Below are 23,423 nucleotides of genomic sequence, written 5' to 3'. Positions count from 1 at the left end.
TCTAATAGTTGCTATACCCTATACAAAAATTAGTTCATGATGGATAAAAGATATAAAAGAAGATGGATAAAAGATGTGAAAAGAAAATCCAAAAAGCTTCCAGAAGACGATGTAACATTTTTATTATCTCGGGGTTTCTTAAACAAAATTTAAAAAAAAATGTAAACCATAAAAAAAGAAGACATTTATTTATATTACAATCAACTTTTTAAAAAGCACCACAGAGTGAAAAGACAAGCAAAGGCAACATGTAGAGCCACTTTCTTTGCTGTTGTGTGGGCTCAAATGGAACTTGTCCCTGTCGGCAGTCACCCCAGAAGTGGGGGGTGATGTAGGGGAAGGGGAGGATGGGTCATCATCCCACCAGTAACTGAACTGTTACAGAACAAAGCTTGTCTCTGTGCTCAATAAAAGCATGCTGCGCCCCATTAAATTGTAGCATTACTAAATAACTAAAATAGGTTTGAAACATTAAATAAATAATGATATAAAATGTGAGAGTTTGGTAGGTAAACTTTATCAATTTTTTAAGGATGTTTCCATCAATTCTTAATTTGCTAAGAGGTTTTATCATGAATGAAAGTTGAAATTTGTCCAGTGATTTTTTTTTTCTGCTTCAATTTAAATGATTACGGGAATTTTTCTTTTACTCTAATATGGTGAACTGTCGGTGTTAGACCACTTTTGCATTACTGGGATAAACCCATTTTGTTTCTTTCTTGTATGACTTTTTATTTTGATATGAGTTCAGATTTGTTAGGAGAGTTACAAGGATAGTATAATAAACTCTCATCTCTTTTACTAAGTACTTTGTTTTTATCACTTATCATTCATGCTTATTCTTTCTCTATGTATGTGTACACTATTATCCTGAACCATTTGAGAGTTTTAAGTTGCAGATGTTAAGTTCCTTTACCCTTAAATATGCCGGTGTGTTTCTCCTAAAAACAGGGACATTTTCTTCCATAACTCTAGTATAATTATCAAAAATCAAAAAATTTCATTTTGATACAATTCTGCTATCTAAGTCACAGTCCTAATTAAAAATTTGCAAGTTATTCTAAGAATGTCCTTTATTTCTATGTTTTTTTGTTTTTTTTTTTGTTTTAGGATCCAGCCCAGAATCCTGCATTGCGTTTAGTGGTCACTTCTCCTTATTCTCTTTTCTATGTCACAGTTCCCCTGCCTTCTTTTGGTTCCTTGTGTCATCGTGGGACAGCTCTACAGTAGGGTCTTCATTCCAAGGCCGCCTCTCTCCCCACATCAGACCAAGAACAGTCTTAGCTGTGCCCTTGGTTGGCAATTTCCCCTTTCCTATTTTGCTTCCTGCTCTCCCTTTGAAGCTTGCTTCCTGAAGACCATTCCTTCAATAAACCACATTTCCCCAAATTTGTGGGGAACCCAGTCTAAGAAAATTATATTAGACCAAGTTCATTCATTGTTTTATGCAAATATTATATAGCCACAATAACTTAAAAATTTATTTTTTTAATTTAAATTCAAATAATATATAATGTATTATTTGTTTCAGGGGTACAGGTCTATGATTCATTAGTCTTACACAATTCACAGCACTCACCATAGCACATACCCTCCCCAGTGTCCATCACCCAGCCTCTCCATCCCTCCCACACCCCTTCACTCCAGCAACCCCCAGTTTGTTTCCTGAGATTAAGAGTCTGTTATGGTTTGTCTCCCTTTCTGGTTTCGTCTTGTTTTGTTTTTTTCCTCTCTTCTTCTTTGATAACTTTTCTTATCCACTCTATCTTTCAATTTCTGAGAGATATATGTTAAAAAGCCCCTCTTTTAACTATAGATTTATTAATTCTCCTTGATGTTCTTTCATTTTGCAATATGTATTTAAAAATTGTGTTTACGTACAGGTTCATAACAGTGTTTCTTGGTGACTTTATTGCTGTGAAAAGGTCTTCATTCTTATTACTCTTTTCTACTAGAGTTCTACTTTGTTTGATGTTAACAGCATCAAGCATTTGCTCCATCTTTTTTCCTGTTTGTTGTCAACTTTCCTTTGTTATTTTGTTTCCTGAAAAACATTAAGTCTGAGAGTCTATGTCTTGCAATAGGTTTATCTCATTTATTATGATTACTGATAGGTTTGGATTTGTTTTTCCCATCTCACAGTGGTGTTATCTACTTCCTTTGATTTCTGGTTGCTTCTTCCTTGGGTTCCTTGTCTTTTGTTGGATTGTTTACATTTTGGTTGCCATTGTTGTCCTCTAATGGTTTGGATGTTAGACATTTTATTGCTCTTGTGGTTGCCCAGGAAACCCTCAGTGCCTATTCATCCTTCTTAGTTTTAGAATCTTGACTTTATTTCTTTTCATAGACTTGCAGCTGCAGGAAGCCATGTAATTCAGTTCTGGGCAATGAAACATAAGTGAAAGTCACTGTGAAAAGTTTTTAAAAGAGGCAAATCCAACTGGAATGTCTTTGGGGCGTTTACTCTTATTGCCTGACCCTTGGATGAAATTCTGGTGATAGAGAAGCTATTGCACCATGAAAGGGTGTAAGTCATATTAAAGATGGAGGAGGACCATAAAAAGAGCTTTCTTCTGATTGGTACTGTTGGGCCTATATGCCATCCAAGGATTTCTTATTTAATTAGTAAATAAACCTTTTACTTGCTTGAACCACACTTTTTCTAGTTTTCTCTCACTTGCAGCTGAGTGCATATGTAAGACATTTATACACCTGCTCAACAGGTATAGCTGTTCCACTTACGTTTTTATAACAATGTCTCTTTCATCTCTTTTTCTAAGAGCCCTTAATTGCAAACCCACACTATCATCAGCATCCCTGAGCTCTTTCCCTACTCTGTTTTTTTTTTTTTTTTGCATAGCCCTTATCACCTTTTTATACATAATATAAATTACTTATTTATTATGTTTATTGTATTTCTCCCTCGCTTTCAAAAGTGTAGGGATTATTATTTGTTTCCATCATCGCTATACCTCTAGTACTCATTATAGGTTATGCCACAGAGTAGCAGGTACTCAATGAGTGTTCTGAGTGAATGCATGTCAAGTGTGGGTTTGTATCCATGTCTTTCTCCCAAGTGCAGTAAGAACCTCAGTGCTCTTCAAGTTTTCTTTCTCACCTCTCTTCCTCTCCTCACCCTCCACTCTTCCTAGTATGCTTATGTTGCGATTTCCTGGAATTTAATTCTGGATTGTGGTGAGCATTCTTGTTTTGCAGCCTACTCATTAAGACTTGACAATATGTTTTACAAATGTCTTTGCTCATCAAAGCTTCTTATAGTTCTTGTGTTCATTTTCCTCTCTCAGAAATATACTGTTGTTTATGTTTTTCAGAGAGAATCTGTGGATGGTACATTTCTGGACTCTTTGTATATCTAAAAATGTCTTTACTCCTTCCCAAACTTTCAGTGATACTGTGGCTAGTTACAGAATTCCAGGCTTAAAAATATTGCCTCAGAACTTTGAAGTTATTGAAGATCTTGCCCCTTAGTGGTGAGGTTTTAAAAATGAATACTGATTATGATCTGGTATAGTAATTATTGTTGTTGTTGTTTGTGTGGTTTTATCCTAATTGCCCTTTCCGGTGTGAGTGATACATTTTTTTATACAGTTACTTTGGAAGTAGCTGTGCCAGGCACTGTGTTAAACAAGGAGACATGAAATAACAAGTGACAGAGGCATCTTCCTCAAAGAATTTACAGTGAAGTGGACGAATCACCTGCGGAACTAGATAGTGATGATGCTCTGGACTAAGGGCTGTGCAGTGGGAAGCACTCAGTATGGAGGGTATTTCTAGAGCCTGGAAGAGAACATCTCGCTGAGTCAGAGGGCGTGTTTGTGCATGATGTGTAGCTTAGGCGTCCAGTGCCTTATGTCTGGGTCTCCGAAGACTGGAATCTGAACTCAGGGTGAGTAGAATACAATCCACACACACCAGTTAGTTCTAATCACAGGCTCTACCAAACATCAAAAAGGACAGGAGAGCATCAGGGACAGTAGATCCAGCTGGCCAGGCATATCTTTCTCGTGTCTCCCCTCTGTCCAGAGAGGTGGCAACTGTCAGCAGCCTGTGTAGGCCAAGGAAACTCCCAGATGTGAGAAGGACCCACAAAGAGGCTCTTCAACTTTTATCCCACATTCCCCATCCCCAGGAGAAAGTCTCAGTAGCCTTCTACTACTCAGTAGACAGCTTCCTCTGTCATAAAAGGAGAATTATGCTACTCAGCAGGCCACACCTCCCAGGCCTAGTGATTGAAATCCATGTCTTGGAATTATTGCTGAACCTTACTTATCCAGTCTTTCTCCTTCTCTGTGTCATCTGTGTGCTGTGAAACTCTCTGTTTACACGTGCACAAATTTTCTATTTGAGGTCTACCCTGGGGGCTTTTAGTAGACCTGCCTGGTCTATCAAATTAACAATATGACCTCTTAATGTATGTTCTCCATTTTGCATCTTTTCTGGTCACTGAAAGATTTCAGGGGCTAATCTCTACTAAGAAGCAGCCTCCTTGTTTATATGTAGATGCTCGGTTTCGGACTCTGAGACCTGAGAGTTTTGCAGAGGCCAGTGTGTGGCCAGTTTGTCTTCCCTCCTCCTTCAGTTAGCTATCCGCTCTCTGTGCTGACAGGTTCACGAGGATACGTATCACATGCAACAAGGCCTGCAGGAGCGAGTGAAAAACTGCAAGAGGATCAGGACGGACCAACGCTCTGTCTACCTTCAGAGGGTACAGTGCCAACAGCTGGAGCAGAAGCTGAAGCGGGCCGAGGCCTGGTTGCTGCGGCTGGGACAGTTGGCCCGCCTCATAGACTACATGATTTGCCAGAGCCTTGTGTCTATCGTAGAGGAGGAGATAACCTCCTTTGTGACCAACATCCTACAAGTGAGGTGGTGGGTGGCCTGTGTGGAGGTGGGCAGGCAGTCAAGGCCAATGGCAGGCAGCAGACACTGACATGTAGCCCCCGACCTCTCCTGACTCTTCTCTACAGCCCCCAAGGAAGAAACCCTTTCTCTCAGCCCAGCTGGTCTTTGACAGTTGTGGCCAGCTGTCTCCTGAGCCGTGTATTGAAACTATGATCCAGATTCTAAATGTGGGCTTGGAGTCTGTCAAGACCTCTATCCTGAAGGTATTCTGGATTGGGCAGGGGGCTGGCTGCAGGAACCCCCAATTCCTATCCTCTGTGTAATTAGAAGCTCTCAGCCTGGTCTGAACACTCACTGGTTTCCACTTCTGCCCTCTCTACATGCCTTGGCATGAAGGTAATGCAGTCTACAGACCTGAAGACCCCCTGCAACTCCTTGTATTCTGAAGGTATTTAAGTAAGGAGGCTTAGGCAGGGGTTAGTGAGGGTGAAAGGAGGGAGAGAGGCACATGCACAGTGTCAAGGGCATGACCATAAAATCAGGCTTGGATGTGGATGGAGCAGCTGTAACTTGGGTAGTGCACGCAGGTGTTGGGGGTGGGGGTTAGAGGGTAGGGGTGTGTCTTTGCTCACTCATGGATGTGCTTGTGTGTATGTGTGTGCATGCAGTTGAGTGGAATGAGAGGTGTATGAAAGAACGTGAGTGAATATATTGTCCTTCCTCTGGTTCATCTAATTTTTTTTAAAGATTTTATTTATTTATTTGACAGACAGAGATCACAAGTAGATAGAGAGGCAGGCACAGAGAGAGAGAGAGGGAAGCAGGCTCCCTGCTGATCAGAGAGCCCGATGCAGGACTCGATCCCAGGACCCCGAGATCATGACCTGAGCCGAAGGCAGCGGCTTAACCCACTGAGCCACCCAGGTGCCCTGGTTCATCTAATTTATTGAAGGCATTTTGTTTCCTGTTAAATTTGATTACTAAGTTAATTTGTACTTGCTTGAACAGCTCTGCTTGTTCAATATTAGCTTTATGTCATACAGCTGTTTTTCATTTCATATAGGATAATCCATTAACATTATTGAGCCCTTATGGTTACCAGTTATTACTGGTTATCAGTCCTCACATTTGTTAACCTCCATGGAGGAAATACATCTTCACACTGCCTTTCTTTGGGATAGTAACCCAGTTACAAATAAAATCATTATGTGCATTCAATCACATCTGACATGTAGGTGCTTCCCCCATCTCCTTGACTCAACTAATATGTTTTCATTAAGATGATTTAAAGACATGAAGTTAAATTGGTGACAAGGGAGGAAAAGGTTCATTGAAAAGAGCCCATGTCTTTTACAGATGACACCAATCAGGGCACATTATTTTCTCAAGTGAATCTAGGTTAATTGGTAGAGATTACTGATAATTTGTTTTACATGGTCCAGTGGAAACAAACATGTTAGTTTACTAACCTATAACATGGGAATAACAAAAATACCTAACTCGCAGGATTAAAAGAGGTAATATGTCTAGTATAGTGCTCAGCACATAGTGATACATATTACAGATAGTAACTTCTTACTGTTAATAATATTAACAACAGAAGTAAACAAGATATTTCACCCTATTCTCTCATTTTATACTAATTCATATTTTGGTATACTAGAGTAATTTCCTTTGAAAGGTAAAACAAATACAAACCTTAAAACTTTTATTCTAAGTTCTGGGGCACCTGGGTGGCTCAGTGGGTTAAAGCCTCTGCCTTCAGCTCAGGTCATGATCCTAGGGTCCTGGGATCGAGCCCCACATTGGGCTCTCTGCTCAGCGGGGAGCCTGCTTACTCCTCTCTCTCTGCCTGCCTCTCTGCCTACTTGTGATCTCTGTCTGTCAAATAAATAAATAAAATCTTTTAAAAAAAACTTTTATTCTAAGTTCTAATGAAGGTGAAAATGTTTTGTGTTTTGTGTTACCCCTTCTACTTTTTTTTTTTTTTGCCCTTGGTGGGCAGCCAAGCAAAGTTTATTGGGTGACAGTACAAAGCTCCAAAAGAGGGAGGAGACCTGACAGGGTTGCTCACCCCTTCTACTTTTAAAAGAGCACCATGGAGTGATGTATTTAGGGGTGAAATGTCCTCATGCTTGTTATCTTTCAAATGTTTTAGGGAAAAAAGAGGAGGAAAAACAAACAAAGCAATGTGACAAAATGTTAGTAATTATTGAATCAAAGTGGATGGATAAAGCGATTTGTAGTACCTTTAAACTTTTCTACATATTTGAGATTTTTCAGAATCAAAATTTGAAGGGAAAAAAAGGTCAACATGGAAAATCAAAGTAATACCATGGAGGAACAAGAACCAAAGTTCCGATTTGGGGTTTTTCTTAAGTTCTCTATGAAAATTGGAGTAGTAGTTAAAAAAAAGTTAATACCTAGCAGTTAAAACACAACTAGTAGTCTTTAAGAAATGTACATCTATCTCAGAAATATTTCACTTAAACGAGGCAAAATTTGCATGGCATTTTAACCAAATTACAAAATGATTTCAGTGCCCCTGTATATATTTTCAAAAATATGAAAAGTCCGCCCCTTATGATAGAAACTTACACACTGACTAGATTCTGCTCCCTAGAAAAAGACCCAGTCTATTACTGATAAAACGGGTACAGCATATCCTGCAGTTTTTGGCTCCATTTTCCAGAGAACAATCTTAATTCTGAAACATTTTGCAACCAAAAAGAGATGATCAGTATTGTTATCTGATGTCCTTACAATCTTATCAGGAATTTTCTGCACTTTAAAATAAGGAAATTATAATTGGATAATGATTTTTCTCATCTGGCAGGTGTCAAGTTCAGGAACTTAAAGTTTTTACATTAACTTTACCAAGATCAGTGCATCTTTTTCATATTTTATCATAAACACTTTGATATATGTTTTGGTTGGGATGGTGTTGAAGTTAGCTGAGAGATATAATGCAAAGAATGAAATGGTCACTACTGGTTGTTGTTATTGTTGTTTTTTGTTTGTTTTGGGTTTTTTGTTTGTTTGTTTGTTTGTTTTGCCAGGGAACTGCATGTGGCAGGGGGGTTGTCTTAGAGCGTGAGGTATGAACAGTATGACCAGCAAGAGGGAGAATAGAGGTAAGCAGTATAGTAGTGAGTGGATTCATCATTTAAAGAGAAGAGAGACTTTTTTTCTTGCCACCCTATAAATAAGAAATTTTGAAAAGATGAAAAGTTGTATAAATATGTTTGACAAGCAGCTTTGCTGCTCTGTGTAACATGTCTGAGTGACTCATTCAAAGAAACCTACAGTAAATGTCTCTATTACTTGGTTTTTCGCAGTTGGATTGATATTTAAAAATGCAGCTCCATGTTAACTTTTATGTTTCTTTGGTTTAGTTGCTATCAGACTTCTTGTCATAAACAAGCTTTATTTTGTTCTTACATTGGCTATGAAGTAAGTTATTAGTGATTACCGTTTTGTTTTGTTGGGATATTGCAGTCACCAAGCTGCGTTAAAAACATACTAGCTTTTCTTTCCTTTGCTCAGACTCACACATGAATCAACTGTATCGCACCATATTGCTTGAGTACTCTCGTGGGTCTTGGCACCTTGAATCACAGTTCTTCAATCTCATCTTGTGTTTTGGAGCTCACAAAACAGCAAGTGACCAAATTCAAAGACAGAAAAATCTGTAGCAACACCACGCTTCACAGAAATGGAAACTAGAATGTCAGGAAGAGAGCCCCCTCTCTCAAATTGCTGCTTGTCCTTTTCTCTCTATGCTTCTTCCCAGTTTCTCTGACTCTCCCCTAAAACTAGCTGTCTCTGCCTGCTTTGAACTTTCTGCTCCCTTATACCTTGCTTCAAAATGACTTGGGCTTTCTGTGGTACCAACCCCATCCTTAACTCTATATGGTCTTTTAGTTAAGTTTTCCTATATGTGTGACTGAGTTATTTCAAATTTTCAAGACCAGGAATATGATTGATTCAGCCTATTCCATAGAGGCAACCACATATCCATAAGCTCTGGTAAGGGAATTGGGTCATGGTACAAATTAATTAGTTTCAGCAGATCCTCTTAGAACGGTGTGTATGGTGGAGGCTCCAATCTTCAGCTATGATTGTATTGGCCATAAACATTCGTTATGTAGGCCGAAATGTGCATGTTGCTTTGGGATAATATATTTCTAATTCAAAACTAGGTAAGCAAAAAGGGAAATTTATTGACCCTCATAACTAAGAAATACCTGGATGCAGCTGAATTCAGGCTCGTCTGGATTCAAGGCCTAGCCAGTGTCATCAAGGCTTTATTTCTATTTCTTAGTCTTTTGACTTTGCTTGTGTGTTTGAATTCTGAGTCACTGAGAATGCTTTCAGTGGAAATAACAGAAGACCTAAGAGTAGCCTAACAATGAAAAACAATTATCTCACATAACAAGAAGTCTCTCCAGGTAGGTATTCCCAAGGTTGGTTCAGTGGCTCAAAGATGTCACCAAGTATCAGGCTTCTTATAGCCTTCCCCTACTACTTTCTGAGTTCAGTTATAAGTAAGGGCAAATTCTCTTAGAGGGGTGTGTGTGATAGGGAAGGCTGAATCAGAAATGTTGTTTTCATCCCAAGGCTTATTGCCTCATAGTTGCAAGACAAGCTCCAGCTCCAAGCAGCCCATTCTTAGGCAAGATTGGGGGAACAGGAGGAGCATTGGAGGGAAACCTCTTCATGCGTGACTCTCACATTTTATCAGGAAAGGAAATCTTCCAGAAACTCCCCAGCAGACTGACTCTTATGTCTCATTGTAAAAATCTAGGTCATATGGCTACCTCGAGCAGCAAGAAGGGCGGGGGAATCAAATGGCAGACATTTCTAATTTCTCACAGAAGATGGGCTCTTCTACCACAGAAGAAGGGAGAAGGGCGTAGCTTACCATTATGCCTTCCAAGATTCCATTCTTCCATTCTCAAAACCTGGCAAGCAAGAGAATGACCAGCATTCTCTATAGCACAATATCATACTGTATTATTTCTCTTCTAATAATTTATATTTAATAAAGCCTTCTTTACTTTTAGTTCTATAAGTAACAATATATTTAAGCTAACCAGCAGTCTTCATGTTGATCGATCTCTCAGTTATTTTTTTTTTTTGTCAGAAGCTCATTCTCAGGGTGCCTAGGTGGCTCAGTGGGTTAAAGCCTCTGCCTTTGGTTCAGGTCATGATCCCAGGGTCCTGGGATTGAGCCCTGCATCGGGCTCTCTGCTCAGTGGGGAGCCTGCTTCCCCCTCTCTCTGCCTGCCTCTCTGCCTATTTGAGATCTCTCTCTCTGTGTCAAATAAATAAATAAAATCTTTAAAAAGAAAAAAAAGAAGCTCATTCTCTATTTAGATTCCTTAGGAAGGGCTTGTGGGACCAAAATTTTATTTCCCTTTTTTCCTGGGTGCCTGAAACATTTTTTTCTTTTTTTCTTGAAATTCAGTAATTTTAATAGATATGTCTTGTTATTGAACATTCTGAGGCATATTCTGAGGTATGCGCTTTCTAAATGTAGTTTCTGCTTTTGTTTTTTAAAGATTTATTTATTTATTTGAAAGAGAGAGAGTCCTGCGCATCTAATTTCTGAACATTTCGATGTTTTCCCCCCTTTATACACAAAGTTTTAACACAAATACTGAAACTGGCAATTAACCAGTTTCTAAGAAGTTAAAGGGGAAGCCAGGCTCAAGAGTATTCCTTGAGACAGATACTAAGGACGGCCAAGTTCAACCTCCTCCTCTGTTCTACAGAGGCTGGAGTTCTACGAACTACGTTTCCTAGACCTCCTTGCAGAGAGGTGTTGTACATGATTTAGATGTGCACGGACTTCAAGTCAGAACTTAGGTAAGAGTGGGAGAGAGGAGTGCCTATGCCATCCATTTTGCCAGAAGAGATCGTAACAGAGGGAGTGTGCTTCAGTAGCTGGTGGTATGGCTCTGACCTCCCAATTTGCCAGGCAGTGCAGAGCTATAGATGCTCAGTCTAGAGTGTTTTTCAGTTCTTCCAACTGTTTGCAAACCACTTAATTTTCTATAATAATTCCCTTATTGCTTATACTAACTAAATTCTGTTTCCTGAACCTGAACCCTAAATAAAAATTCCCTCAGTGAGTCTGTGTTTGTGATATGGACACATGTGTGTGAACTCACTCAGGAGCAAGGATTGTGTGTGTGTGTGTGTGTGCGTAATGTATACACTCAGGTGGAGAGAGAGGTTCCGTGGGGGCCCTGCAGGGCACTCAATGGACAATTATGGTTTGTGTCCCATTAGAAGAAGATGAAGAGGAAGGTTCGAACACAGAATTCATGATGCCCAAGCTCCAGGGCCAGCCCAGTGATGCCGTGCACATCTTCTGTGGGCCAAATATAGGATTGGTGTGGCCCTGGAAGTCTCACACGATTACTGAAGCTCTAGAGGTCCGTGGGTACCGACTGCGGGGCCAGTACCTGCCCCCCAGTTATAAGCAGCTGCAAGAGGACCTGGACAACAATCCTCGGATCCAGCAGGCACTGACTATGCAACAGGCCTTGCTGGAGGTGAGCAGAGAGTTTAAGGAGGGGGAAGATGCTCACTAATTCCCGTCATAGCCATCCACCTCTGCCCTAAGCACCTTGTCTGTGCCTAGGGCATGCTGCATGAGGTGAAGGAATTCTGCAGGGAACATCGCTGGATGACAAGCATTCACCAGTTCCTGCAGGCCTGGGGGCCCCAGAAGCTAGAGTCCATGAGAGGTGGTCCTATCAAGAACTATGTGATGCTGGTGAGCTGCCTGAACCTTTGGCAGACCCGTGTCTCCAACATACCTAACAAGCTGGTTACAAAAGGCAGATTGATGCTGCTGGGCTGCCATCACATACAGTCAGAGATGGGTGAGTGCTGCTTATCCTCTTTGCTTTCCTTCCGCCTTCCTTATCTGATCCACGTGGCTGTCTTTGGACCCGGACTGTCCTCCAAGGACTTTTGGTAATGGCCCCTCATTGGACTTGTAGAGCCTCCTAAAGGTCCAGGTCCCAGGCCCTTCCATTTGCAGTTAAAGGTATGGTCATTACAGAGGATAGCCTCCCCGTCTGTTTTGGCTCTGTTCATTCTCCATACTCTTTGGGAGTCAAGTTTCTATCACCTGACACTTTCTATTTTCCTGAGATGGAAGTAGTTCAAACCAAATGTGACTAAGAAAAGTCTTAATCTACTCCTTAGGCTTGTGAGCTCAGTTTCTTTGCAGATATTCTCGGTAATCAAGAGTGCCTGTCCCCACATGCAACAGAGTCAAAATTGACACTATAATTTGCATGTATAAAGTGTTATTCTCTGTTATGGCCTTACTTGTAGTTATAACTTCTGCAGGTGGTGAAAGAATGTATTCAATTGAAAGTGAAAGCACTTTTAAAGCCGTGCTTGTGTCTAATTCAAACCATTTTGGGTATTTGATCAATTAAAAATTGATTCTACTGTTCTGGGTTGTTTTTATTCTCAAGTGCCCTCTGCTCCTCTTCCCCTGCAAGGTGGCGTCTGGCATTGGAGAAGGCTGCTGGGCTCTGTGCTCTTCTTTGCTGGCTTCTGTCAACCCTCACCAAGGTGTAATACGTCCCTGCCTGGTCTCTGGCCTCCTTCTAACATTGCTGTTTCTGGGGCAGCTGTGGCCTGAACTGGTGTAACTATGTGTGTTCCCTCGGCTAATAGGAGCCCAGAGTGTCTACCTTTGCCAACTTGGCCCTGCGTTGGCTCTGTAGGCCCTTGGGATGTTCGTAAACCCTTCATCTAGCTTTCATCTTAGGCTGGCTAGCCCTATAGCTTCTGCTTCAGTGTCCCTCAGCCCTCTACATAGGAACCCATCCAGGCCCACTGGTTATTAACTCTCCATTATCTTCTGTATCCCCTGCCATTTGGGAGTTGTGGGGGACTTGGGAGCATTGTGTTTGGCCCTCCTTTTGCCACAATGCATCACACTCTGATTTCTACCCTGATGTGACTATCTTGTGTTAGCACAGGGGCACTCTGCAGTGGCATCTTCCCAAAGTTCCACACGGAAAGTGGAGCTCGGGCCCACTCTGTCATCTGTTTCCTCTTCCACCCATTTGGGTTTCCTTCTTGTCTCGGTTTTCCTCTTGTCCCCCTACTAGGTCAAGGCCCAGCTGTTGGTCTCCCTGGGTCTCTGAGAAATCTGGTTTAAGACCTCATTTTGTTCTTCTGTTTTTTCCCTCCCTTCCAATGAGAAGGGTGTCTCATGCTATTGTTTACCAGCTAAAGTGTCTCTGCCTAGAAGCTGGTCTTTGAAAGGCTCACAGTGGGATAGATTGGGAAGCCATTGATTTATTCTTCTAGGAAACAGAAGGTGGTTCTGTTTTCTTACCTAGCTCCCAATAACCAATAGTGTCTGCTTCCTGCAAAGAGTAGATACTGTCGGACTCGTGGCCTCCAGGCCTGCTTTCTTTATGGAAGTGGGTGGCCTGAGAGATCTTGCTTGAAAATGCTTGCCTGCCTTGCCCTCCTTGTCTTTGCTCTTCAATGGATGAAACCATGCCTAATTATGCATCTTCTGGGCCACAAAAATTCCAAAAAAACCTCTTCCCTCTCTCCATCCCACCTAAATGTACAAGGGTTTCGGGCTGCATGGCAGGAACAGGGAGGGCCTGTGCCTGGCCTACTTTGTTTCTGACCCTATTTTGGGCAGGCTTTGCTCCACTGTTCAGGAAGTCTCTGTTCTTTCTAGTTTGTTAGATTCTTTGTCCTTAGTCCAGATCAACTGGTCTCTTCAAGAAGAACAGATAGAGAAAAACATGGCGTTCAGAATCTTGGGGTTGCTTTTCAGTGGTTTGTGTGACCTCAGATCACTGAGCTTCATTCAGTTCATTTATTTGTAACATGGACATGATAATTTAGTCACTCACAGGGTTATGACTAGGAAGAGTGAATGAAATATTTTTTGCAATGTTTCTAGCATTGAGACAGCCATGCGCTAGGTGATTAATTTTTTCACTTAACCTTATCCTTCTTGTGATCTAGTTTTGCTTACTTATCCTCCAACTCTGTTCCTCTTCTGCCTGGTCTTCCTTGAATTGTGAATGACACCATTATTCATTCTTGTGAGTTAGTGTCCATCCTTTACTCTGCCCTCTCCCTAACTCCACCACTTCCAACTGTCATCAAATTCTTTCCATTCTTCTGCCTCCTAAATATCTCTCAAATGTGTTTTCCCATCTTCCATCTCCAGTTTCTAACCCCCAGCAGCCCTGGTATTTTTCAGTCTCTGATTTTTACCATACGATGTCGCTGTTGAGCTCCTCTCTGCCATCACTTGCCTGCCCACTGCTTCTCTGAAAAGCAGCACAGTTCCAACAACCTAGCTAGTGTGATAGGCCCCAGGGGTAGTTTGCTGAAGGGTACATTCTCTCCTGGTGTTTTTCTTCAACCTCAGGTCTCCTTCCACCCATTCCTTCTCTCTCTTGGTTTTCTCAATCTCAGTTCTTGGTATTAAATCCCATTGATGACTTCCTCCTAGGCTCCAGAAGTTTCATACCCAGTGTGTTTTAATTCTCTGTGCCTGGACCTCATTATCTTACTTTCCAGTTGCTGAGATGCTCCTAGAGGAGAAGTCAGTTTATTTTCACCCCTCAAAACATAAAACAGAGCAGAGTGGAGCTAGGCTGCCTGAGTTTGAATCTTTGTTCTACCAGTATGTGATTTTTTAAAAAGTTTTTATTTAAATTTCAGTCATCGAACATACAGTGTAATACTAATTTCAGGTGTACAATATAGTGACTCAAACACCCGGAGCTCATCACACCAAGTGCACTCCTTAATCTCCATCACCTATTTCACCCATCCCCCTACTCTGCTCCCCTCTGGTGACTGTAAGTTTGTCCTCTACAGTTAATATTCTGTTTTTTTTTGTTTGTTTGTTTGCCTCTCTCTCTCTCTTTTTTCCCCTTTGCTCATTTGTTTTTTTTCTTAAATTCTATATGTGAATGAAAGCATATTGTATTTGTTTTTCTCAGACTGACTTATTTTGCTTAACATAATACTCTCTAGCTCCATCCATTTATTGAAAATGACATGATTTTATTCTTTTTATGGCTGAATAATATTCCAGTGTATATATATACCACACCGTCTTTACCCATTTGTCAGTTGATGGATACCTGGGCTGTTTCTGTAATTTGGCTATTATAAATAATGCTGCTGTAAACATCTGGGTGCATGTATCCATTGAATTAGTATTTTTGTATTGTATGGTTAAATACCTAGTAGTACAATTGCTAGATCATAGGGTAGTTCTATTTTTAACTTTTTGAGGAATCTCTATACTGTTTTCCAGAGTGGCTGTACCCAGGCTACATTCCTACCAACAATGCAAGAGGTTCCTCTTTCTCCACATCCTTGCCAAGACTTGTTGTTTCTTGGGCAACTGGGTGGCTCAGTCAGTTAAGTGTCTGCCTTCAGCTCAGGTCATGATCCCAGGGTCCTGGGATTTTTATGGTTTCAGTTCTTACATTTAGGTCTTTAATCCATTTTGAAATTTATTTTTGTGTATGGTGTAGGAAAGTGGTCCAGTTTCATTCTTTTGCATGTAGCCATCCAGTTTTCCCAGCACCACTTTTTGAAGAGACAGTCTTTTCCCCATTGGATATTCTTTCCGGCTTTGTTGAAGATTAATTGACCATGTAATTGTGAGTTTGTATCTATTTTTGTGCCAGTACCATACTGTTTTGATCACTACAGCTTTGTAATATAACCTCAAGTCCAGAATTGTGATGCCTCCAGCTTTTTGTTTCTTTTTCAAGATTGTTTTGGCTATTCAGGACCTTTTGTGGGTCCACATACATTTTAGGATTGTTTGTTTTAACTCTGTGGAAAAATGCTACTGGTATTTTGGTAGGAATTGCATTAAATGTGTAGATTGCTTTGGGTAGTATAGACATTTTAACAATATTTGTTCTTCCAATCCATGAGCATAGAATGTCTTTCCATTTCTTTGTGTCCTTTTCAGTTTCTTTCATCAGTGTTTTGTAGTTTTCAGAGTATAGGTCTTTCACATTTTAGGTTAAATCTATTCCTACGTGTCTTTTTTATTCTCAGTGCAGTTGTAAATGGGATTCATTCCTTAATTTCTCTTTTGCTGTTTCATTATTGCTGTAGAGAAATGCAACAGATTTCTACACATTTATTTCGTATTCTGCAACTTTACTGAATTTGTTTATTTTCTAGCAGTTTTTTGGTTGTCTTTCAGGTTTTCTATATACAGTATCATGTCATCTGCAAATAATGAACATTTAACTTCTTCCTTGCTGATCCAGACGCCTTTTATTTCTTTTTGTCGTCTGATTGCTATGGCTAGGACTTCCAGTGTACTATCTTCTTCTTTTTTTAAGGTTTTATTTATTTATTTGAGAGAGAAAACATGAAGAGGGGCAGGGGAGGGGGCAAAGGGAGAAGCAGACTCCTGATTGAGTGGAGAGCCCAACACAGGGTTCGATCCCAGGATGCTGGGATCATGTCCTGAGCCAAAGGCAGGTGCTTAACCAACTGAGCCACCCAGGCACCTCTCCAATACTATCTTGAATAAAAATGGTGAGAGTGGACATCCCTGTCTTATTCCTGACTGTAGTGGAAAGCTCTCAGTTTTTCCCCATTTAGGATAACAGTAGTGGTGGGTTTTCTTATCTGGCCCTTATTATGCTGAAGTATGTTCCCTCTAAACCTACTTTGTTGAGGGTTTTTATCATGAATGGTTGTTGTACTTTGTCAAATGCTTTTTCTGCATCTACTGAAAGGATCATGATTCTTATCCTTTATTAATGTGATGCATCACATTGATTGATTTGCAAATATTGAACCATCCTTACAGCCCAGGAATAAATCCCACTTGAATCTGGTGAATGATTATTTTAATGTATTGTTGGATTCTGTTTGCTAGAATGTTACTGAGAATTTTTACATCTGTGTTCATCAGGGATATTGTCTGAAGTTCCCTTTTTTAGTGGTGTCTTTATATGGCTTTCATGTCAAAGTAATGCTGGCCGCATAGAATGAATGCAGTTTTCCTTCCTTTTCTATTTTTTAGAATACTTTTGAAGAGACTAGGTATTAACACTTCTTTAAATTTTTGGTAGAATTTGCCCGTGAAGCCATCTGGTCCTGAACTTTTGTTGCCATTGTGTCGTATTGATAATGTTGTTGAACCCCTCTAAGGCTCAGTTTGCTTATCTGTAAAACAGGGACAATAATATTATCTACCTTAAAGAGTTTTTGTGAGGATTAAAAGGATTAATACAGGCAAAGTAGTTGATATTGTATATGGTTTGCAGTAAATAAGCATTTATGCTGCATTTTATGGTATACTGCTTTTCATATTTTTAAAAAGATTTTATTTATTTATTTGACAGAGACAGAGATCACAAGTAGATAAAGAGGTAGGCAAAGAGAGAGGGAAAAGCAGGCTCCCTACTGAGCAGAGAGCCCAATGTGGGGCTTGATCCCAGGACCTTGAGATCATGATCTGAACTGAAGGCAGCAGCTTAACCCACAGAGCCACCTAGGCGCCCATCTTTTCATATTTCTTTATTCTTTTTCTTTTCTTTTTCTTTTTTTGTGTAGGCTCCATGCCCAGCATGGGGCTTGAACTCATGATCCTGAGTTCAGGACCTGAGATTAGATCAAGAATCAGACGCTTAACTGACCGAGCCACCCAGGCGCCCAATAATGGTGTTTCTTATAATCAGTGGTATCTTGGTGGTGTCAGTGATTTGGTGAGACCTCACGCTGGTGTTATTCCTGCCCTTGGAAACAGTGGAGTTGTCCCTATCACCAAAGGCCGCCTCTAAGATTACCTTCTAGCCCCATATCCACCGGAGAGCTCCTTTCTTTTAATCCTTAAAAACAAAGGGCAGATTACACATTCTTCTTGGTACCTCTTCTACTAGAGCAAAACCACCAAGGCCCCCCAAACAGAAAACTTTCATCCCAATAGGGCATTCTGCTTTTCATGAACATGGCATTTCTGTGCCTTTGTATGTGCTATTTCATCTGCTTGGCGTGGCTTTGCTCTTTGGAGCATTAGCTGCTTGACACATTCCCTCCGGTGCTTCCTCGCAGAGGAGGCCTTTCCTAGCCTACTCAGGCCTCCTCTCCTTTCACTATGTCAGGCTCAGGGCTCCTGAGCACTTGCAGAGCATTTACCACACTGGTCTGTGACTGCGTGTTCGTCTGTCTCTGCAAGCATGTTGTGAACTTCTGAGGGTGGGAACAGTTTCTGTCTCACTCACTCACTCACTCTGGTCTCCTGGTGCCCAGCACAGCCTTTAGTAGCTGCAGATAGCTGTGGATCACACCAGTAAATAGCAGCTGACTGGACACTGGGCACAGGTCCAGTAAGTGCTCACCGAGTGAGGGAATGAATTCATGGTGGGGCTTCCTCTTTACTCCTTCCCCACTCTGGATCCACAGCAATTCCCCAGCACCCCTTCTCTTTCATATACCCCTCACACCTAACCCTCTTCTGTCTTCAGAATCCAAGTTGGAGAGCATCAGGAAGGACGTTCTTACCCATGTGCAGAATGAGTGCTGGACCCGCAGTCAGCAGCTCATAACAGAGCTCATGGATTTCACGGAGGTCTTCCAAACCATCAACTCAGACATTCATACCATTGCACAGTGCTCCCAGAAGGTAGGCTCTTCCCATCTTTCCTTCCTAGCTTATCCAGGGGCCCATCTTACTAACATGCTCAGCGCACTCTTCTTCAGCTCTCTGGTGAGCTTCCAGTGGGGCTTGATGCCTTTAAACTATGCTCAAGTATGTGATCTGCCCTTACTAACTCTCACCCTGTTCTCATGGCCCTCAGTCAGGGAGAGGCTGTGGCATGATGAGAGCCATGGTCCTGCTTTCAGAGAGAGTTCTGCTCTCTGCAACAGTCAGATCTAGGGATCTCTTGCCCCATCAACAGGGTCGTGATTTGGTGAGGAGCTGTGCTGTCTTCACAGAGACCTGGGTCAGATGGGATCTGATCCTAATGTGCCCCTGATCCCAGTTGGGTTAAAGATTGGTTTCTGGGGTCTGGAGCCTCTAGCAGGTGGGATTGCCTCATAGGGATGAGCCCAAGCTGGTACGCAGGGGTGTGGGGGGGCTGGTCTCATGCTGTGGGCCCTGCAGTTGAACGAGGCCAATGAGCAGTACAACATGCTGGAGGAGCGAATGGAATACATCCGGTCACTCCATGAACTCATCCGGAACCACTTCAGCATCTTTAGCGCTGAGAACGAGGCACTGGACATCTCGGTGAGAAGGCAATTCCAGAGGTCACTCGTGCCTCCCAGCCCCCCGCCCCCACACCTGCTTCACTTGACTGTGCTCTGCTTGTCCCACAGCTCCTGGATGTGTGGGAGGCATTTCAATTTGAGAAAAGCCAGGCCTCAGAGTTCTTGCTCAGCAAGCGACACGCCATTGTGCCCAAGCTGAAGCAGCTGATAGCGGCAGCCCTGGTGGAGCTGGAAGGCCTGATTGACAAGGCCCTATCTGGCCCCTTCATGGACCCCACGCAAGAGCAGAGGAGCACTGAGCGCCAGCTCATCTCCCTGGAGCGTCAGTTCCAGAACACAGCCAGCCACCTCAGTGAGCTGCACCACGCCCATGCCACCTTCACTGGTATTGAGGATCCCTGCCCCTCCCCCCATTCTGTGATAGATCCTTCAGCTGAGATAAGGGTCCTGGGTCCTGAGTGTCCCTAAACAAGTCTCGGAAATCACATAGCTTCCTTTTAATATCTTTTATAAATGAAAACTGTAGGATAAAATCCTCTTACACTGGCTATGTCAAGGGTCATGCTTAGGGTGGGGAGACAGGGGCCTCACAGTCTGGTAGGGAAGGCAAATAGGTGAATGTTCCATTAGAATGTGATGGGGTTAGAGGGCTGAAAGCCTGTGCAGGAGAAATGTAAATGTGCCCACCTTGTAGTTCTTAGCCTACTCAACCCAGTTCCAGGCTGCCGGCCCTAGATAAGACAGGTCTTCATAAGCCATAGGCACAGCTTCCAGCCAATGTGGTGTAGAGGGGCAGCTGCTGCGGGTCTCCCTGACCCATGGGGGAGACCAGGGCAGAACTACTGGTCTCAGCCCTCTGTGCAATGGTGCAGCTGGGATGGTTCCCTCCTTTATATAGAACTTTGTGGGCTCAAGTTTCTTTTCTCAGGTGCAGTCAGTTCTATCAGTTACTTTTATCCCCTGGAAGGTCACATTGCTTCTGAGTTGCCTCTTGGCCAACTACCAACCACTAACTATTACCAGCTATGCCTGTGGGCATCCTCAGTCCCAGGGCCGTTGGGTCAGATGTAAGGTGGAGGACACCCTGGACCTTCCTTAAGCAAGGAACGTTTTCTTTGGCCAAGTATGGAGAGACCCTTGTCCCATACCATAACTGACATAGACCACAGAGCTTGAACTTTCCTCTAGGGATTGGGGATGTTTGTGGAAAAGCAGAGTGGGGATTCAGGCCTTGTGATGCTCAGCCCAGGAAACCTCACAGCACTGCTTTTAGCTCCTTCCATCCCCAGCTCTCTCTAATTAATACTACTCTTTATTTTTCATTATGTACCTTTTATTTTACTCAATACATTTGACATTTGCTTGGTTTTATAACCACATTAACAAGTATTTTGACATCTAAGGTTTACTGGTTTTGTTTACCCACTACCATTTTTTTTAGTCAACAATGAATGTTACAGTAGTTTCAGGTGTATAACATTGTGATTTGACAATTGATTCTATACATTATGGTGAGTGGACCACAAGTGTAGCTACCATCTGTCCTCACACAATTCTATTACAGTACCACTAACTATATCCCTTTGCAGTCTCTTTCATCCCCATGACTTCTTCATTCCATAATAAGAGCTATATCTCCTCCTCTCCTTCACCCATGGTGCCCAACCTCCCAACCCCTCCCCTCTGGCAACTCTGTTTGTTCTCTGTATTTAGGGATCTGTTTCTGCTTTTTTATTTGTTTATTCATTGTGGGGGTTTTTTTGTTGTTGTTGTTTGTTTCATATGTAAGTAAAATTGTATGGTATTTGTCTTTCTCTGTCTGACTTATTTCACTTAGCATGATACCCTCTATGTCCATCCATGTTGTCACACTACTACCATTTTTAGAAATGCCACATCTTTTCATTATTTTCATTCTTTCCTTAAATGGCTGTAATATTTTTTGAGTATTTGTTTTTTCTAAGAAGGGAGTTAGAGGTGTTAAAATTTCTAAGCTCTTTTTGTTTCTTTTTTTTTTTTTAAGATTTTATTTATTTATTTGACAGACAGAGATCTCAAGTAGGCAGAGAGGCAGACAGAGAGAGGAGGAAGCAGGCTCCCTGCTGAGCAGAGAGCCCGATGTGGGACTCGATTCCAGGACCCTGGGATCCTGACCTGAGCAGAAGGCAGAGGCCTTAACGCACTGAGCCACCCAGGTGCTCCAATTTCTAAGCTCTTTATGCCTAGAATGATTTGATAATGTCCATACATCACAGCTTGGCTAAATACTGAATTCTGAAGTCACAAAATTTTTTCTCCAGACTTAAGCTATTACATTATTGCCTTCTGATAGTTGGCATTGTGGGCAAATTTTTTTTTAAATTTATTTATTTATTTTTATTTGCTTATTTACAGCATAACAGTGTTCATTGTTTTGGCATCACACCCAGTGCTCCATGCAGTACGTGCCCTCCCCACTACCCACCACCTGGTTCCTCAACCTCCCACCCCACCCCACCCCCGCCGCCCCTTCATAACCCTCTGGTTGTTTTTCAGAGTCCATAGTCTCTCATGGTTCATCTCCCCTTCCAGTTTCCCTCAACTCCCTCTCCTCTCCATCTCCCCATGTCCTCCATGTTCTTTGTTATGCTCCACAAATAAGTGAGACCATATGATACTTGACTCTCTCTGCTTGACTTATTTCACTCAGCATAATTTCTTCCAGTCCTGTCCATGTTGCTACAAAAGTTGGGTATTCGTCCTTTCTGATGGAGGCATAATACTCCATTGTGTATATGGACCACATCTTCCTTATCCATTCATCCATTGAAGGGCATCTTGGTTCTTTCCACACTTTGGCGACCGTAGCCATTGCTGCAATAAACATTGGGGTACAAATGGCCCTTCTTTTCACTACATCTGTATCTTTGGGGTAAATACCCAGCAGTGCAATTGCAGGGTCATAGGGAAGCTCTATTCTTAATTTCTTCAGGAATCTCCACACTGTTCTCCAAAGTGGCTGCACTAACTTGCATTCCCACCAACAGTGGAAGAGGGTTCCCCTTTCTCCACATCCTCTCCAACACACGTTGTTTCCTGTCTTGCTAATTTTGGCCATTCTAACTGGTGTCAGGTGGTATCTCAATGTTGTTTTAATTTGAATCTCCCTGATGGCTAGTGATGATGAACATTTTTTCATGTGTCTGATAGCCATTTGTATGTCTTCGTTGGAGAAGTGTCTGTTCATATCTTCTGCCCATTTTTTGATATGATTATCTGTTTTGTGTGTGTTGAGTTTGAGAAGTTCTTTGTAGATCCTGGATATCAACCTTTTGTCTGTACTGTCATTTACAAATATCTTCTCCCATTCCGTGGGTTGCCTCTTTGTTTTGTTGACTGTTTCCTTTGCTGTGCAGAAGCTTTTGATCTTGATGAAGTCGCAAAAGTTCATTTTTGCTTTTGTTTCCTTGGCGTTTGGAGACATATCTTGAAAGAAGTTGCTGCGGCTGATATCGAAGAAGTTACTGCCTATGTTCTCCTCTAGGATTCTGATAGATTCCTGTCTCACATTGAGGTCTTTTATCCATTTCGAGTTTATCTTTGTGAACGGTGTAAGAGAATGGTCGAGTTTCATTCTTCTACATATCGCTGTCCAGTTTTCCCAGCACCATTTATTGAAGAGACTGTCTTTTTTCCATTGAATATTTTTTCCTGTTTTGTCGAAGATTATTTGACCATAGAGTTGAGGGTCCATATCTGGGCTCTCCACTCTGTTCCACTGGTCTATGTGTCTGTTTTTATGCCAGTACATTGTGGGCAAATTTGATACCAATTTAACTTTTTTCCGGATAGATAATCTTTTTATCGGTTATTTGGTAATGACTCTTAATATATTTGCTTTGTCTCCTTTCAGAATTCATACTTACATATTGGATTTTCTGGACCTCTTCTCCATTTCTTTTATCTTCATCATCAGTCATTCCTTTACTCTGAATTCTGGAGAAATTCATGATATATGAGCTTGTCTTATCAATTTCCACTCTCTGTAAATTCCACTGCATTTTAAAATATGCACACATATTGTGTGTGTATGCGTGCTGTGTGCACGTGTATATTTATGTAAGTGTATGTGTAGATATTGGTTGCTAAGATCATTCTCTACCAGGGCTCCTCAGAGAGTGGATGATTTTAGGGCTATCTCAGGGTGGTACAAGATGAGCCTAGAATATTTTTTAAATCCAGAAAGTAAGAGAGTAATAAATTCCTTTAATAAGTGAGGGAGGAACATGTCACAAAGACAC

At 41.7% G+C, this 23,423-nt stretch overlaps 1 protein-coding gene across 1 annotated transcript in view; it reads left to right on the top strand.

Moving 5' to 3' along the window:
- Positions 1-23,423, top strand: part of DNHD1 (dynein heavy chain domain 1) — a 74,665-nt gene that overhangs the window by 14,775 nt on the left and 36,467 nt on the right. The window contains 8 exon segments of the mRNA XM_046015874.1: positions 4,628-4,882; positions 4,989-5,126; positions 5,260-5,311; positions 11,161-11,426; positions 11,516-11,759; positions 18,396-18,553; positions 19,037-19,228; positions 19,231-19,528. Coding sequence (XP_045871830.1) covers positions 4,628-4,882; positions 4,989-5,126; positions 5,260-5,311; positions 11,161-11,426; positions 11,516-11,759; positions 18,396-18,553; positions 19,037-19,228; positions 19,231-19,528 — 1,603 coding nt within the window.

The sequence above is a fragment of the Meles meles genome, chromosome 8 (assembly GCF_922984935.1).
Source record: "Meles meles chromosome 8, mMelMel3.1 paternal haplotype, whole genome shotgun sequence".
Taxonomy (NCBI): domain Eukaryota; kingdom Metazoa; phylum Chordata; class Mammalia; order Carnivora; family Mustelidae; genus Meles; species Meles meles.
This window is presented reverse-complemented; position numbering and strand designations above follow the sequence as displayed.